The 19253-nt window shown below is 40.4% G+C and overlaps 1 protein-coding gene across 1 annotated transcript; it reads right to left on the bottom strand.

The window, feature by feature from the left end:
* Positions 1-9509: 9509 nt before the first annotated feature.
* DDIT4L (DNA damage inducible transcript 4 like) lies at positions 9510-15248 on the bottom strand. Its single transcript, XM_060654560.3, has 3 exons — positions 14020-15248; positions 13575-13714; positions 9510-11729 (listed from the first exon to the last, which is right to left on the bottom strand). Exons 2-3 carry the CDS (start codon positions 13663-13665, stop codon positions 11239-11241), a joined length of 582 nt encoding a protein of 193 aa, XP_060510543.1. The 5' UTR covers positions 13666-13714; positions 14020-15248; the 3' UTR covers positions 9510-11238.
* Between the last annotated feature and the right edge of the window lie 4005 nt (positions 15249-19253).

Here is a 19253-nt window from a genome sequence, read left to right on the forward strand (position 1 = left end):
CTCTGGTCTTTTGAGAATGTACTTTTGAGAAAGTAGTTTTGAGAATGTACTTGAGAATGAACTTTCTGTTCAAGTTTTTCCTTTGCTCAGTTCTATTTCCTTCTCTCTTCCAGAGGTGTTGATCGAAAAACATTAAGTTCCTGCTGGCAAATCTCTACCTCAGAGTCTACTTTAGGGAACCCCGCCTCAGGCAGTTATTAAGACAGAAATGATGCCAAATGTAAGATCTGTGGTAATCTTGTTTTATGGAAGCTTCAATAAGTTCTCTCATTACCCATTCTGGGTAATGTTATTACCTTCTACATTAAACGAGCAGCAGGAAAACTTGAATACCAGAAGTTCATTGGTGTCCTTTTTTTCTTCCTTATATCCAGCCCCCAAAGCCAGTTCATTTTCTCTTGTAATGGCTCTTGAGCTAATTATCATCATCGTCATTATTATATTTAACATAAATGGTTTCTTCTCTAGTTTCGATTTTTCTCCCTTCTCACTTGGGCTATTTCAATTTGTTCTTCACTGACCTCTTGCCTTCTGTCTATTGCTTCTTTATCATTATATTCAACATTGTCTGATTGACTTCCCCCAAATCTGTATTGTAATAGCACCTCACCAATTACAAACATGAAATAGCTCAACTATGTAGAAACTGTATTTCTTGGGATTGATTCCCAAAGAAGCATTCTGGGCCCATTCTGGGCCATATTGACCTCTAATAAATAGTTGTTGAATAATGACAAAGACAAAAATCTAAGTCTCTGCCTTCAAGTTTCTCAGAATGATTTCAATTTTTTTTTCTGCTGCCTCATTCTATGTGAAACACTCTCCCTTGAATAAACCTTCTCACGAATATCAATCCTTTTCAAAAAAATATAAAATATTCAAGCACACAGAAAAATAAAGCAAATCAGAAAATACCTATCTGTGTACTGGATTTTAAGTGTGCAAACGTATTTATCTTTAGTTTTTGATTAATAACTCATTAGAGATTCTCATACTGCATTCTCAGATCTCATCCTATGCTCTCTCTAGGGGTAACTATTATACTGAATTAGTTTTTATTTTTTACCTGTATTTTACATCCTGTTACTACATATGTATGGATCCACAAACAATATGTATTATAGTATACTAATTTTTCTTTTTTTTTTAATGTTTATTTTTGAGAGAGAGAGAGAGAGAGAGAGAGAGAGAATGAGTGGGGGAGGGGCAGAGAGAGAGGGAGACAGAGAATCCGAAGCAGGCTCCAGGCTCTGAGCTGTTAGCACAGATGCCTATGTGGGGCTCAAACTTACAGACTGTGAGATCATGACCTGAGCCAAAGCCGGAGGCTTAACCAACTGTGCCACCCAGCCGCCCCCTCTTTTTTTTTTTTTTTTTCAGTAAACACAATATTGACATGTAGTTATGCTAAAATATGTTCCTTTATTTTTCTTAGATCTGTATTTAGGTTCCAATTTACATGCCTATGACTCCTTATAGGTGCTTTCTGTTTTTCGCTTGTTCATTTCCCCTCGTTTGTCAATGTCTTTTCCAAAAAATCAGATTTTGAGTTTTTCAGCATCCTATTTTTTATGTTTCTTAATTCTTTAATTACTGCTTCTATATTTGTCATCTCCCCCCTTTTAGTTTTTGGGATTTCAAAACTTCATCTTCTAATGTCTTGGAGATTTCACGCATTGATTTTCAAGTTTTTTTCCCCTCATATAAATATTTAAGGCTATACATTTCTTTTTATAGGTTGCCCTTTTTTTTTTTAAGTTTACTTATTTATTTTGAGAGAGAGGGAGAGTGAGTGAGCTGGGGAAGGACAGAGAGAGAGGGAGAGAAGGAGAATCTCAAGCACGCTCTACACTGTCACTGCGGAACCTGATTTGTGGCTCAAACTCATGAATTGTGAGATCATGACCTGAGCTGAAATCAAGAATCAGAGACTGAACCCACTGAGCCATCCAGGTGCCCCATCTTTCTATGGATTGTCTTAACTGCATCCTAGATGTCTTTGATATGTAACAGTTTCATTATCATTAAACCCTAAGGTTTTTCTTATTATTTGACCTATGAATTATGTAGAAGTATGTGTATTTGTGTTTATATCCCAAAATTTATGGCTGTTTTGTGGTTATTTTTATGTTTTTCCTATTTCGCAGAACAATCTGCATTAATTTCAGGTTTTCTTTGTGTTATATGTAAATTGTGGTAAATTTTTGAGAATATATGAAAGTAATGTGTATTTACTAAGTTGGAGGTTTATAGTTCATTGCATGGTTTACTAAACACAATATGTAGTTGTCATTTGAATCTTCCACTTCTTTAATTCTTATTTATTTGTTTATGTATTTAATTAATTACTTTGATTAATTTATTTATTAAGTAGGCTTCACGCCCAGCACGTAGCCCAACACTGGGCTTGAACTCACGGCCCTGAGATCAAAACCTGAACTGAGATCAAGAGTTGATGCTTAACTGACTGAGCCACTGAAGTGCCCCTGAATAATTAATTCTCTTTTATGTTCATCTTTCAATTATTGAGAGAAGTGTATTAATAACATTCACTAGGCTTCTGAATTATTCAATTCGAATTTTATGAATTTGCACTTAACATTGCACTTAACATTTTGAGACTGTTTTGTTGGGTACACATGTATTAATCAGGATAGAAAAGTCACTTGTTTACTGTGCTTGCTTTTGCAACAACAAATGGCAGGCTCAGGTCTTAATACTGGCTTCTGGGAAGCAATCCTCTGTAAGTGGTCATGTTTCTGCATGTCTTCCAAGTGTGGCATGTCTGGACTATTTTTTCAAGAAAGTTTATGTAGTGAACAACAGTGGAAGAGAGTGTCTCCCTCTGGAGCAAAGGGCAGGCATGCCCGTTATAAAAGGCTTGGGTTCCCTCGGTTCAGAGTTCCTTTCTTTTAGGTATCTGGGCCCAACATCACTGCTCCTTCGGGACAGGAGGAATGAGGTGACTGATGCAGATATGTTGGTGCCGTGCTGCTTCTGGGGTGTGAGTGATAAAATCCTTTGTCTCTCACCGAAGAGTCTTGAGTCTTATACAGGAACCCATGAAACGGTGGCAGGCTAACACATGACCTCTAAAGCAGGAGAAATCTTAGGTGTAGAATTCTCGACACCAGACTCTCTTCCCTTCCTGTTAAAGCTTGTTTGTGCTGCTGCTAATACTTCCTTTATACTCCACAGTGCCTGTTATAGAAAGTTCTATTTGATTTATGTGGTAGCTACCTGGACAATTCTCTGAAACACAATAACAGTTGACTCAATATCTTTATGCTATTGCTGATAGGACATTGCAAAATGCTCTTTTATACTCGCTCCAAAGGGCTGTAGTCTGGAGTTTTGCCTCGAAACACACTTAGAAAACCAACCTCATCTTTCCCAGCAAAATCATACTTGAGGTATAATTTGATTTTTGATTTGAGATTTGACTTGTTTGCCTTTGCATTTTCTTCAGCATGTTCTGAGTATATTGAAGAAGTTTTTTTTTTCTATATTTGCAAGTTATTAACTAATAGGTTTATGTAAATAACTTGACCTAATTATCAGTTCTGGAAATAAGATCAATTCTTTTTTTTTTTTTTTTTTTAATTTTTTTTAACATTTATTTATTTTTGAGACAGAGAGAGACAGAGCATGAACGGGGGAGGGTCAGAGAGAGAGGGAGACACAGAATCTGAAACAGGCTCCAGGTTCTGAGCTGTCAGCACAGAGCCCGACGCAGGGCTTGAACTCACGGACCGTGAGATCATGACCTGAGCCGAAGTCGGCCGCTTAACCGACTGAGCCACCCAGGCGCCCCAAGATCAATTCTTAATTATCCAGCTAAGTTCCTAGGCAGCCTCTTTCAAATAGTCTGCACTTCTTAGCATGCTCTGTCATAATTTTTCATATATTGTGTGATCAGGCAATAAAAATCATTTTATATTATCTTCTGCAAAGGTAAATGTGTCAAAAGATTAATAATATGTAGCCCATGGCCAAATGGTAATGATTTTTGCACTGCATGTTGTTTTTCATTATTTATTCTGTGGGTTCCTTCCATGGTGAGAATAATTGAAAGCTGGTTATAATTATTGTTGAAGTTTGTTCAAGATATTTATACTAGGAAAAATTAGCGACCCAAATAAATGATTAGATCTTCTGATTTCTTAGAGCTCGTCTAGTGAAAATACACTTTCTGTAAGTACAGAAAATTCTTAGGTAGAGGTATAGTTTGAATTTCATTTAACTTTTTAAATTGCCCATAGTCTTTTAAAACTTTACAATATTGTATTAACTATTGAGAAGGTACAAAAAAAGATTTATAAAATACATGTAAAGCATAAGGAGTCAGGATTCAACAATATATGTGTGCCCACCTCCTGCATACTTTCTTATCCTTTCAGATATCCCCCCACCATCTTACAAATCTGTGCTTCCTAAATCCCTGGATTTTTTAAAATAGATAAACCGCATTTTTGGCATCCCTAAACATTTTAGTTTTTCATGTTTTTAATCATTACATAAACAGAAAAATAGCCTCTTAATTCTTTTGTGATTTCTCTTGCATTCAATATTATATCTTAAAGTTTCCTCCAGGTCATTCGTGATTTAAATTCCATTCATTTTTATCGTTGTTTAGCATTCCAGTTACGACTATAGCACAATTCACTTATCACAATTCATTAAATTTGTGGGCATTTGTGTTGTTTCCCCGCTGTTCTTCCAGTCTGATGCTGAATTGTCAGTCTCCTGGCATGCAGATGTGAGTAGTCTTAACATTGGGAAATGAGTGCAGGAATACATAAATAGTTTCCCTGAGGGATGTGAGGCGTGCATAATTTTTAGGGAACCAATTTCCAAGCCCTTTCCTCTATAAGCGCTCTTCCTTAAAAATTGATCTTCCTGAGAAGTTACTTGAGATGTAGGTCTTGATTGCTCGCTTCCTGTGTAACGGCCCTCTTTCTCCATTTCACAAAAGACGTGCGTCTCTCTGTTGGCCAATCTTAATACAATGCTATATTTTGGGGTGTAATGACCTAGCTTGTAAAGTACCAAAGGGACAGTTTGAAATATTGCCGTAGGATAGTATTGAGAAAGCGAACTATTTGAATGTCTGGTTGTATGGGCTAACTTGTATACCCCTGATATTCGTATGTGGAAGTCCTAACCCCCAGTACCTCAGCATGTGACTGTACCTGCAGGCAGGGTCTTTAAAGAGATGATTAAATTAAACGAGGTCATTAGGGTGATTCCCAATGCAATACGTCCTTATAAGAAGAGGAGATTTGGACATAAACAGTGCAGAGGGAAGACAATGTGAAGATTGAGAAAGAGGACAGGCACACACTAGCCTGGGAGAGTGCCTTCAGAGAAAACACCTTGATTCTGCCAACACCTTGATCTCACATGTTAGCTTCCAGGATTGCAAGGAAATATATTTCTCTTTAAGCCACCCCTTCTGTGGTATTTGTTCTGGCAGTGTAAGCAAACTAGGTAATCCATCTTGGTAACAAGTCTTTTTGCAAGTCAGGTGTTTTTTAATCCTTTGATTGCAATAATATGGAAAGAAAATCTAATTGAATTATCTGCTTATTGATCATTGAAAATATTTTTTGGTGATTCATATTTGTGTGATTTTGGCATCTTATCTTGAAAGTAGCTCAAAGATTGATTACAATTTGATATCGTAATAATTAAATCTCCTCAATTCCCATGTACTTATTGATATAAATATGTTTTTTCAGAGCTTACATCTATAGAAACATAAGAAATGATGCCTAATCCTCTAATTCTAGCAAAAACCAGTTATTTATCTATAAATTAATTCACTACTTTAAAAGAATCATCTGAGGGATGATAGTATTTTTGTGTTTAGTAGTATTCATAAAATTCAAAAACATACTTAATGTTGTTTTGATAATTGTATATGATTATTATTTGTAAAGTTAACTCGATCAAAACATTAACATTTAAAGTCTAATGATTACAGGAAATTTTTAAAAATGTAATTTTAATTTATAATCTTGATTTTATTGTAGAGAAGAAATATTAATAAAAGACTTTCAAGCTTAAAATATATTATATGAAGGTGGAGTGCCTCAGTGGCCCAGCTGGTTAAGTGTCTGACTCTTGATTTCAGCTTAGGTCATGTTCTCACCGTATGTGAGTTGGAGCCCTGCGTCGGGCTCTGTACTGACAGTGCAGAGCCTGCTTGGGATCCTCTCTGACTCCCTCTGCCCCTCTCCCTCGCTCTCACTCTCTCTCTCTCTCTTTGAAAAATAAATAAACATTAACAATTATATTATATGAAGGTAAAATTCGATGTAAAAAGTAGACTTTAAGAAAGCACCAAAAAAAAGGAAAAAGTAACACTGAAAAATTGTACTCTGTTGAAGATCTTACTTTAGTGTTTTCTAAGTAGATGTTACTGTGTATTAAATTATCATACTATTTACAGCCCACTGGAAACATTTCCCAATGTAATCATTTCATTAAAAAAATCAGTATTTATTGCATATTGGAAGATACATCATTTGCAACTTTTTAGACTTAGGATGAAATTTTTGGATGGCAATTTAATAATATGGAAGGGGGCGTGTTTTCATAGAAATTTAAAGATGTGCAGCAAGCAAAAGAGTTTGAAGAACACTGGTCTAGTTATGATAACTAAAAAGGGAATTGATGAAACATAAAATATGTTAAACTTCAACTCTACAAACTAATGCCAGAGGGCAGAGATACACGTAGCGATCAGCATGTTGAAGTAAGGTTTTTGGTTTTTTTTTTCATATCCTCATCAACATTTGGAATTTTCAGATTTTAAACTTTTTACATCTTTTTTTTTTTTTTAATTTTTTTTTTGACTTTTATTTATTTTTGAGACAGAGAGAGACAGAGCATGAATGGGGGAGGGGCAGAGAGAGAGGGAGACACAGAATCGGAAGCAGGCTCCAGGCTCTGAGCCATCAGCCCAGAGCCCGACGCGGGGCTCGAACTCACGGACCGCGAGATCATGACCTGAGCTGAAGTCGGACGCTTAACCGACTGAGCCACCCAGGCGCCCCACATCTTTTTTTTTTTTAAATAAAATGATGTCTGTACATTGGTGTCTTGTGTTTTTAATTTGCATTTGTCTTATTACTAGCTAAATTGAGCCTCTTTTCATGTACTTCTCAGCCATATGGGCTTCCTTCTCTGTAGAGTGCCTATTCAAGCTTTTGCCTATATTATTGGGTTGTTTGCGTTATTCTAATTGCTTTGAAAGGATTCTTAATATGTTCTCGTTACTCTTTTTCAGTTATATGTATAGAAGATACTTTGTTCCAGCACATGACTTGTGTTTTCCTTCTATCTGTAGTGTGATGTGATAAATAGAAGTTTCAGTGATTTCTGTGCATCTTATTGAGATATCTTTCCCTACATCAAAATCATAAAATTCATATTGTCTTCTAAAAATTTCCCTTTTACATTGAATCCTTTCATCAATCTGGAATTTATTTTTGTACTTGATGTATATGCATCTAATTCCATTTTTTCACGTAGATAAACGGTTATTATAGCGTCAATTACTGAAAAACACCATCATTTACCCATTGATCTCAAGTGCCAACTATACTGTAAATCAACTTTCCTTACATGTCTAGGGATGGTTCTGGACTCTTTATTGTTTCATAGACTAACTCGTTTCTTCCTGTGTGGCAGAAACAGTTTGTCAAGCCCACTTCTTTCTGGGCACACTGTGCCACTACATTTCCCAGCCCTTCTTGGAATTGATAGGGCCATGTGACTGAGTTCTGTATGAGAGGTTGGCAGAAATCGTGTACGTAACTTCCACACCTGGCCCCCGAATTTCCCATGAAACCCTTCACAGTTTCTTCTCTTGTCTGTGGCAGATGCAGAGGATCTCATGGAGTAGGGGGAGTCTATATTCAATGGCAGGCATCTGGGGTTCTGAATATCTGCTCCTCCTAGCACATCACCATGTACCTTTCCCTCTTCATCTGCTGCCAACCTGCCTTGGACTTTTATTATTATCATCACTTATTTAAACCAATGTAGTTAATTGAGAACTGAGTGTAATAGACCGCTAAGATTTTTTACACTTGTACATCCTTCCACTGTGCAAATGGAAATCTGTCAATAGGGCAGCATGAAGCTGACTCCGTAAGGATATAAATTATTATTGGTGAAACAGATTCCGGAGACTGAATCCATTACTATAATACTATCTTCCTATTAATAAGAGGAAAATACGACATCTCATTCTCTCAAGAGGCCATCACACATTGTAGCTAACAGTTTATTCTCTACTGGGAGAGAGAGGGGTCAGATTACACCTTTTTTTGAAGGTACATGAGAAAATAACCAGGCCAATTGTACAAGATAGGCATGAAGGTGCCAGGACTGAAATGCACGTATTTTAAACATTTGGATTTTTTTTTTTTTAAGCATAGCTCAGCTCCAGTGAATGGTTAATACTGACAGTAGTTTCCTCGTTTTTCCTACCTGAAAAGAAACCACATTAATAACTCTTCAAATTTAGAGGCAGATGTTTCTGGCATCGTTTTTACAGGCTTTTGGTGATGTGGATAAGGTCTCTGTGCTACCTTGTGCACTTGGTAGCAGCATGGTGAACTTGGCCCATGAGTCGGCTTGGTTTTATATAGTACTCTAGCTCTCCTGCATAACTTGCTGACTTTGGACAGGTTACTAAACCTGTGTCTGGACAGTTAGCTACAAGATAGAGATTACCGTAATCTCATTTCATAGGGCTCTTGGAGAAGTAAGTGAGATCATCGGTGTGAAGCACCTAGAACAGAGCCCAATATTTAGTTACTGTTATTAAATGTGGGCTGAACGGTTTGAGAAATCTGAGCTAATGACCATAAATAAGGAGACAGAAAAAATACGTGAAAAGATTAAAAAGTCAACTTGATAGTAGTAGAATTAGAAAGATATGGGGCGCCTAGGTGGCTTAGTCGGTTAAGTGACCAACTTCGGCTCAGGTCTTGATCTCACAGTTTGTGGGTTTGAGCCCCACACAGGGCTCTGTGCTGTCAGTTCAGAGCCTGGAGCCTGCTTCAGATTCTGTGTGTGTCTCTCTCTCTCTCTGCCCCTCCCCTGCTCACACTCTATCTCTCTCTCAAAAAATAAACATTGAAAAGAAAGATATGTTCAAATGGAATAAACTAGTGAAAATGAAAATATACACTGATCTTACAATTTGATATAGACACAGTTGATACAGTTTTGGCTTGTAAAAAGGTGGTTGCCAAAGGAACTCAAATTATTAGTGTTTTTCTATAAAAATGATTGTAATTGAAAAATCATGAAGCAAATCACTATTGATACATAAGCACATGTGATAAATATAATTGGACTATTACAATGAAGGGTACAAAGAGCCTTTGCCAAAAAGGAGTAATTGTTTGGTCATCCTCCCTTAAATATTGCCAGATATATTTCAAGCGATTATTGTTATCAACTCATTAAAGACAAAGAAGACAACAGAATTAAAAATATATGAAGCTTTATTGTCAAAAATAGACAAACTTTAATTTCCTTGAACAGGAATATTAATTTCAGAATCTCCATAAGCCATCAACCATTTCATGAGCACAAAAGACAAGAGTCAATGACAAATGACAACTGTTAGTGGAAGAAGGACAGCGGTTCTATATCCACACCCGAGAAGTCATGCGCAAGGAATCACAGTGACCTTTGCAGCCGTAAACAATAACAGACATGCAAACAAGGTTGACTTATCTTGGCCCAGTCCTATAAAGATCAGCTTTGCGGTATCTTTCCAAACAGGAAGAGTTTGATTTGTTAGACTGCTTGCTGATTTGAATAGTTAAGTTTTAGGTCACTTATGGGATCAGCCGCGCCTGCTTTTGAGTAACGCCAGGATGAAGACATTCGTCCCTAGGAGCCTGGCCTCAGTTATGTAAAGCAGTACTAATAATTTGGGCGGGAGACCTGAATAAACTCTTTATAGGTGACTTCGGGCAAAAATGTGAGGGTCTTGCTGAATTGAATACCACAGTGGGGAGGCTACACTCTAAGATTAAACAAGGATGGCTAGTGATCTAGCACGTTGGAATAAGAAAAAAAACAGGTCTTTCTTGTTCTCCAGGGACGGGTATCCAAGGCTGAAGAAACCTGGTTAGCTAGACCATGATTTTCATTCTCTAGTCCATACTATAAAGCAGATATCCAAAGACAAAGCGGACTTAATAGGCTCATCCCGATAATGAAAAGTGGTAGCATGTACGTATCTCCTTTGAAGATTCAGGTTAAGGAGACACTTCGGTTCCCAGGAGAAGCCAGGGCCAGATAACACCGACACAGTGAGAGGCTTCGTCTGAAGTTAAGCATACGTAATAATGAAAAGAAGCTACATTATCAAGCAAATGAGAAAGGAAGTGGATCTGGGAACTCACTTCCCGGCCCCATACACATTCACCAGTGGAGGAGTAATCAACTAGATGCCAAAAAAATCAGTTCAACACTTTCCATTTTTCGAGTTGAAAAATAAAGGTCAATACTTGAGCACTAGAAAAAGGGAGCCTGTCGCGTACCATATCTAAAACAACACCGTGGTGACTGAAATGCCAATACACGCTTTCGCTGCCTCTTGGAAACAGAAGCACAGACAGGATGCAAAGAAACGGAAGGAGCTCTGTTCTTGATGTGACACTGCTTATTCATTCCTGCACGGGGTTAACTTTTAATTAAGTTCGCCCACTACATTCTACCCTCCAGTCTAGGCACCCTTCATATTTGAGTCGGGGCAGGAAACTGGTGTGGGCCTCTGGAAGTTTTGACAGGCTAAGCATCATTAAGTTTCTGTGACTGAAAGGATCACTGTGGAAACATATAGAAAAAAAAAGCCATATGAAAATCGAACTAGGCACAGTTGGTTTACAGTCTCTTTAGCAAGACTACCTGGAAAAAGCGAGGTCACACGGAAAACTAAAGTGGATTGCTTCTTTTACTCCATGCCATTTTGTGAAAACATGTGATACAGGCAGAGAATGTACGCTTTCTCGGGTCCTTTCTCAAAGGCCATGAAATCAATCAGCCTTTTAGTTGGGTTGCTGTCAACGTGGAGGCATGGAAGGGAGATGACTCAGTGTGGGGTTTCTCGAGAGCAGGCAGGGTGACTACAAATGACTCTCAGGGGGCAGCTGCGCAGTTTTATTATCCAATTGTAAGAAGGACCTTTAAAATGTTTCCTCCTCAGCACTCCTCAATGACTGTTGTTCCAATCAAGGAGTAAAGCTTTTTCTTAACGAGGCGGAATCCTGAACTCAGGATCAGAGTCCGCCTGAGGCCAGATGAGAAGCGACCTCGGCTGAAGAAAAAGTCCCTGAAGCTAGTCCATGAGCAGTTCTCCTGCTTAAAGACAAGTGTGAGCTCAAAAGTGGGCACCACACTCGAATCACACACAATCTTATCCAGCTTTTTACATACGTTTTCAATTTCCAAGTTCACGTGCATAACACAGCCTCGCAGGCCACAGGGCTCAGTGGAGGAAAGCCGCAGGACATCTTGAGCGATTCTCTGGGTCAGTTTCTCAGGGACAAGGACTCTTGAGCAACCAAGTTTGGTTTGCTTTGATTTGGACAGACAGTTTTCCAGCATTTTAACCAAACTCTGGCAAGTCGTCTCCTCAAATATCACCTCATTGAGGTTGGGTTCAGGAACAACATAATCCCAGTAGTCAAAATCTGCAGAAAACGTAAGTTCAAGGTGAAACAAAGAAACACACCAAGATAACAACGTTGGTGACTTCTATCTATCTACTATGTCTACCTGTTGCTAGTGTTTGTTTGGGAGTCCGGAGACTTCACTTTGCTGTTAGCTAGCTGGGTAACCCAGCAAGTCACTGAACGTCTCTGAGACTGGAAATTCATCCATGGGATAAAGGTTTTGATAAATAGGGCATAACCTTTTTTTTTTTTTTTTTTTTTTTTACACTTACATGCGTATACACACACAAGCTTACAGATTATCTCAAAAATCCATATATGGTTATCTGAGAACACCAGTGATTTTTTCTTTCTTGCTCCCTCACTTGCTCTGAGGGTTTTCTAATTTTGTTTTACAGAGAACACACATTACCTCTGGAATATAAATGGTTATAATTTTTTTTTTTTGTTTTGATGGACTGTTACTTTCTAAGATTATATGTGTTTGTTCTTGTAAAACACAGAAGTTTTGCTCCTGTTCCTTAGTGATGAACTTGTGATGAACTTACTGAGTTACATTAAATATTGAATTTGTGTCTTTCTTTCAAAGTCTCTACTGGAATGGTCTGCAGATCCCAATTTTAGCTTCAACCACTCTGATTAAAAACTGCTCAAAGGAAAGACCTTTGAGGTTCACGAGGATATTTATAACTGGCTGGGTAGTTTTCGTAGCCAAGCAAAACAAAACAGTCCTAGGAAAATAAAATTAGATTTGCTCAAAGGAAAAGAGATACTCTGCATTTGGTCACCTACTACCTCCCAAATTAATCCTACCACTTGGCAGGTTGCCACACCACACACACACACACACACACACACACACACAGAGTCAAGTGAGCAGGGCTCCTCTCCCTAGGCATACTTCACCTTCATTGACTCCTGCCTTTTTCTCTCTCCACATCATGCATTCAGTTAGATCATTTTTTTTTTTATAACTAAATGAAACGAATACGCTCCTAATTAGAAGGCTCCGTATTTTACCTATATTGAAGACAGAGAATTTTAGAGTTTTGGCCTATAAAATTAGGTCATCAACCACTTTGCCTTCTAAATGAGGAAGACCCAAAGATCTTAGGCAATTTGTCTATGCCACACAGTTCCTTAGTGCCAGAGCAGTATGTTAACCTAGAGACTGCTGCTTAAAACTGCAAATGAAAATGTGTCCTGCACCACCGCTGTTTTAAAATTTCCTTTCGGCATTAAAAACAGAAGACTGGGTGTATGTACAAATAGAATACTACTCGGCAATCAAAAGGAACGCATACTGATCTAAGCCACAACGTTAAAGGATCTCCACATCACTAGGCTGCCGGGAAGGAATCAGTTGTAAAAGTGTATATTACAGGATTCCATTTGCATGAAACTGTAGAGGCGAAACTAATTTATGGAGACAAAAAGCAGATCATTGTTTCCCTGGGGACAAGGGAGGGCGAGAGTGGAGAACTGATGGCAAATAGGTACATGAGAATTTGAGGGGAGGGGTGATGGCAGGGTTCTAAGGGTGAACATATTTGTTAAAACACAAAACTGTACACTTAAAATTCGCCGTAACTTCACAACCCCATAAGGAATCTAGATAACTTTTAATCCCAAACAGCCTGTTGGCCGCAAACTAGACCATGCAGCCTTCGGTTATTTTATTTTTTGCTGCTTTTGTTTCTCACTACCATGAACAGAAGGTGCTAGAAAGTTTGGGAAGGAGTCTTTTCAGATGGATTTTGTAGTGCTCCGACATCAAGGAAAGGGGCGCCACCGCCCGCCCATCTCTTCTATCCAGGGGCTTCGACTCTGGAGTAGAGAGAGGCGAGCAGCTGGGAAACTCACCGTTCAGCAGGCTCCCCGGGTGGAAGCCATGGTCCAGCAACTCTGAAATGCTGCCCGGGTTCTTACTGCTCAAACTGCCAGTTGCAACCATGGTCAACGGCTCCGTTTCCCTCGCGGGGCGGAACGGCCTTTCCGGGGCGCTGGAAAAAGAAGGCAACAAGGGCAGATTTGCAAAAGGAGGCAAGACGTGCAGAGGCTTCTAAAATGCCCTGCGTCCCCGAAGCAAACTAGCCGAGCCAGTCATTTTCCAAAGGGGAGGGACCGGCCTCCGCAACTCCAGTTTACAAAGTCCCTGGAGTGGAGAGGCCGGCTACAGCCGCAACCTAAAACGAATTCAAAGTTAGCAAAACTTGGAGCCAACCTGCCCCGCGGGGCTCACCCCTGCGCCCGGAACTGTAGAGCCCTCCGGCCCTGCTCCCTCCCCCAAGGCCTCAGCCTCGCTCACCTGCCTGGGGTTCCCTGGGGCGGGCGCGCTCGCCGGCTGAGCTGCGGGGTAAACGGAGGCAGGCACTCTCCTCCTCTCTCGGAGGCTCAGGGACCTGCAGACCCGAGCAGCGATCGGCCCCAAGCCCACGTAGCACCAGCTCCGACAAGCAGCATAGCCCCTAGGGCCGCGAGCACTTTATAGGCCCAGCCTTCTCACCCAGGCGCGGCCCGCCCACCTGCACCACCCCTCTGCGGCCCTGCGCCCCGCCCTTCCCGGGGTCGGTTCGCAATTCAACCCTGACTCTTGCAGCAGCCCAAAGGGAGCCGCTAGGAAGTTGAGGATAAGCTTGCAGCTGGGTAGACACCTGCTGTTTCCTGGGTGGGCCGCAGGTCACCGAGTCCGCAATTCCTGGTGCACGACTCTCCAAAAACTGACCACTCCCCTTCCACCACTAACTCGGATTCTTTGGCGCGACCCCACCCCCAGCGCGCGCGCACACTCTCGTGCTGCCTGTGCCCTGTTCAGATTCTGTCCCGGTCGGCTGGAGGCTTTCCGCCCTTTCCGTCCATTGCCGTGGCTCGAGGCTTTGCTGTCTTATACTGAACACTTTGCTTATGTCTGCTTGGATGTTCAGCGAGCGTCATTTATGCACTTAGCTGAGGCCTCCAACCAAGTCAACTGTACTCGGTGTAGGTCCCAGGTTTCTACATCCTCCCCTTCGGGCCGCGGTCAGATCTAGTTTGCCTCTTCCGCTTCGGAGGCTCTCCAGCATTTTCGGAAGGGCTTCATCTTCCGCTGAGCTCCCGGCACCCTTCCTGCGGTTTCATCCATGACTAATGCGTTTTCTCCGCGAGAAGGGTGAACCTGGGACTCTAATAATTAGACCTGGCTCCAGAGCGCCGGGAGCTTGAATGAAGGGGAGTTTGCCAACAGAACTAAAAGCAAAACCATTAGTGGGACTTGAGCGGCTTCTTCCACCCTCCTGATCGTCAGGAGCGATTGTCATTCCCAGAGGCAGACATATCTGGCGAGCCCTGTTAGGGGGAGAAACCCGGTCGGGCAGCCTTGAAGGGGCTTGGGCGATGGAGATAACGGAGTTTTAGAACCTGCTAGGTAGGAATAATCCGTGTGTGGCTTGCTGCTCATTTCCTGAACCGAGCGCACCGAGAGACACAGGAGTCGCGCAGAGTCAACCTGCTCGCACAACCCATGAGCAGGAGGCTAGACATTATGTTTTCTTTCAAAGTCACTAAGCCACCCTTGCCCTGCTTTGATGTGCAGCAGGAGGTGATCTGTTCCGAGTGGTCACTCCCAAAGAGGGTGGTGGGTCAGGAGAGGCGAGGGAGGGGATGCCTAGAGGGAAGACTTTCTACCAGTAGGAGGTTCTGGTGTTAGCTCCAGGTCTGGGATTATGTGTACGAGGATCTGTAGGTTAGGGCCTTGAAAAGCAGATTCAGCTGTCCAGGCTAAAAACTCTCAGTAAGAAAAACAACAACAGAAGGGGTAAGGAGGGTGTGATAAACAGATCAGTGGGAGGACACTGGGAGGCAGAGCAGCAGAAATTAAAGCCAGCTTGACAGTCCATTTTTAACTCGACTCTGGCAGCTGCACTGCCTGAAGGTCAGGCCAGCCAAGGAAGGAGATGCTGATAGGCTGGTCTTTGAAAGCAGATTTCCACATCTATTTCAATAACAGAAAAGTGGGTAACAAACAAACCCATTTAAGCCCATTAAAAAGCAGTTTCAGTGGCTAGTATGTTCAGGACCATTAGATGGGTTCCTCCGCTCCCATCCCCAGCCCCCCGCAGGTGCCCAGCAATCTGCGGGGTGGAGGAGAGGACAAAAGGCAGAACCTCCTTTCCTTATCTCGGTGGCAATATTAATGAAGCTGCCTCTTACCTGCCTCCAAGGAGAGTTATTCGGATTAATATAATGAGTGGTCTGAACCTACACCAATGAAATAAAGAAATCACCCATTTCATTTCCCTTAGGGTATTTAGGCAAAACTCATAAATTAAGTACTCCCAAAGGCCAGAAAGATTATTGGGCTTTCTAGAACATCACGGTTACTCTTGGCTCACCCCACTAACTGAAATTTTGCAAAGCCCTTCGGGATTTTACTGCAAAAAATAATTTACCTATGTACAAAAGACTGAATGATATTCTTTCTGGCTGAATGGGCCTAGCTTTTGGGAATTACAGGGCATAAGGAATGACTGATGTGGAATACATACTTGGGAGAATTAGTGGAGATTGTCCCTTATCATTGACTTAAAGGGTAAAACATTAATTCTGTCACCAGTTTGCATCTTTGTAGGGTTATATAAAAGACTTGATTTTTAAAAATGAATCATAGAACGGAATTTGGAAAAACTAAGGGCCATTATAGTCTTGTCAAGAGATGACACACTTAGTCTATTAATTTTTAAGTTTTGTGGATATAGTTAATGCTAACTGAAGGTTCATCACATGGGTGTACCTCAGGTGGATGAGGTAGTGATGAAGTACATTTCATTGCTATTTTGTTATAGCCTCTCTAAACTGTAAAAATAGTTTGTGAGGGTGCTTACTGGAAATAATAGTTGAATATGAAGAGAAGATCTAATTGGTTAAATAATTTGATTGCCTTTCGTAAACCAGTGTAATATAACAAACTACCAAAATCATAAGTAAGGCTTTCAAAAAATTTTTTTTAATTTTTTTTTTTTTTAACATTTATTTATTTTTGAGACAGAGAGAGACAGAGCATGAACGGGGGAGGGTCAGAGAGAGGGAGACACAGAATCTGAAGCAGGCTCCAGGCTCTAAGCTGTCAGCACAGAGCCCGACACGGGGCTCGAACTCACTGACCGCGAGATCATGACCTGAGCCGAAATCGGCTGCTTAACCGACTGAGCCACCCAGGCGCCCCTCAAAAAAATTTTTTTTAAGTTTGCTTATTTATTTGTTGCTGAGAGAGAGCACAAGCTGGGGAGAGGCAGAGAGAGAGAGAGAGAGAGAGAGAGAGAGAATCTGAAGCAGGCTCCAGTACAGAGCTGGATGTACAGCTGAGCTGTCAGTACAGAGCCCGATGTGGGGCCTGAACCCAGACCATGAGATAATGACCTGAGCTGAAGTCAGGTGCTTAACCGACTGAGCCACCCAGGTGCCCCCCCCCCCCCATAAGTAAGGCCTTTAACTTAAGCATGTTTTTTTATTACTATGATCTACTCATCTACCTTCTTACAAAAAACAAAAATAGTGGTCACATGTGGCAACAGTATATTCATCTGATGTATGTACAAATATTGAAGTTCCATCCCCTCTCCTGTCTAAATATAGTATTCATAGGGGCGCCTGGGTGGCTCAGTTGGTTGGGCGGCCGACTTCGGCTCAGGTCATGATCTCGCGGTCCGTGAGTTCGAGCCCCGCGTCAGGCTCTGTGCTGACAGCTCAGAGCCTGGAGCCTGTTTCAGATTCTGTGTCTCCCTCTCTCTGACCCTCCCCCGTTCATGCTCTGTCTCTCTCTGTCTCAAAAATAAATAAACATTAAAAAAAAAAAAATAAAATAAAATAAAATAAATATAGTATTCATAATATTATTGCTTACATCAAGTATAAATTCAGATTATCAGGGATACTGCAAAAGAAAAACAAATATGGTGCTTTAATATAGTATTCTAGGGAATACTGGTGTCTTGTGCATTCATGATGTGGAGTGTTGAATATTTATTACATGTTTTACCGGCCATTTTTTTCTCTTTATCCAGTATGAGCCATTTTTCTTGAGCTCTTATTAATATATTTACATCCAGTACACTGCTTATATCATTTCATAAACTATGGCATCAGAGGAAAAATGACTGGGTTTCTTAAACTGTATGATGGATTCAGGGAGGATTTATAGGACATAGAAGTCCCTTAGCAAGCTCTTAAGACTTTGTTGTGAGATTGAAAGAGAAACCCTTATCATCAATGCTAAATATTATCTCATTTTTATGAAGAAATCTGAGATCTTTAAGTGCACACTATCTCTGGCTTTCCTTGGTTATGCCAAAATTGTGAATCTAGTACTCATAAGAAGTTTTAGAACAGGGTCTGGTACATAGCAAGTGCTTAATGAGTGATAGCTATTATTATTGCAATTATTGTTCTGAAATTGTAGTTCTCTGTTTAATGCAGCAAGCACTGGTGGGGCTAAATGGGAATCGAGAAGTATTGTTAAAACAGAACAAAATTTATTGTCTTTCCTGTTTGCAGGAAATATGGAAAATACTTGCCACTGATTGGGAAAGACTTTAAAAAAAAATATTTTTATTCATTTTTGAGAGACACAGAGAGACAGCATGAGCTGGGGAGGGACAGAGAGAGAGGAAGACACAGAATCCGAAGCAGGCTGCAGGCTCTGAGCTGTCAGTACAGAGCCTGAAGCCGGGCTCAAACTCACAAACTATGAGATCATGACCTGAGCTGAAGTCAGATGCTTAACCGACTGAGCCACCCAGGAAGCCCGGGAAAGACTTTTTTAAAATTATGGTACATGCATAACTATATGGGGGAGCAGGAAGGAGATCTCTCAATGATATATAAGAAAATAATACAGGTACAAAGTTGTCTTGGTGCAAAATACAGGGTTATTATGTACTAACTTTCTTATCTAGGAAATGGTTTTCTGGAAAAAAAAATAGGGATTTGAAATCATTGATTTTCAAATTTTCAAGATATGTATGATCCTCTGTTAACATTGTGGATGAGATATTTCATTGTCTTTGAGGGTGCTCCAGCCAATAAAATTTCAGTTTCATGATGAAATATACAATGAGATAGTCTATAGAATAACAAGAGATTTTCCATTAAGTAAGGTAATGTGAAGACTTATTTAGTATAAGACAAAAAAAGGCCCAATAGGAAATAATACATAATATCTGCTGCTAAAAGCCGAGAGAATCTTCCAGTAGCAGAAGGCATTGCCTTTCTAAATTCAAGCAGAGAAATGGTTACCATAGTGACTTATCTCTTAAAATAGTTGTATGATTTTTTTCCTTTTCATAAACAATGTTATGTATTATCTCTCTTTAAATAAGACAAGCTGATAGGTTTAAATACACGCAGTCCCTGCTTTTCCTTAATCACACAAAGATTTGTAATTCGGGAGCCCATGTAAGAGAATGTCAGGTAGGAACATGGAGAAGATCCTTGACACTTTTCTAGGAATACCCCTTAAAACCTTTTCAAGTTCCAGGTCTGGGAATACCACCATGGCATACCATTCCT

The sequence above is a fragment of the Panthera onca genome, chromosome B1, assembly GCF_046562875.1.
Source record: "Panthera onca isolate mPanOnc1 chromosome B1, mPanOnc1 haplotype 2, whole genome shotgun sequence".
Lineage (NCBI taxonomy): Eukaryota > Metazoa > Chordata > Mammalia > Carnivora > Felidae > Panthera > Panthera onca.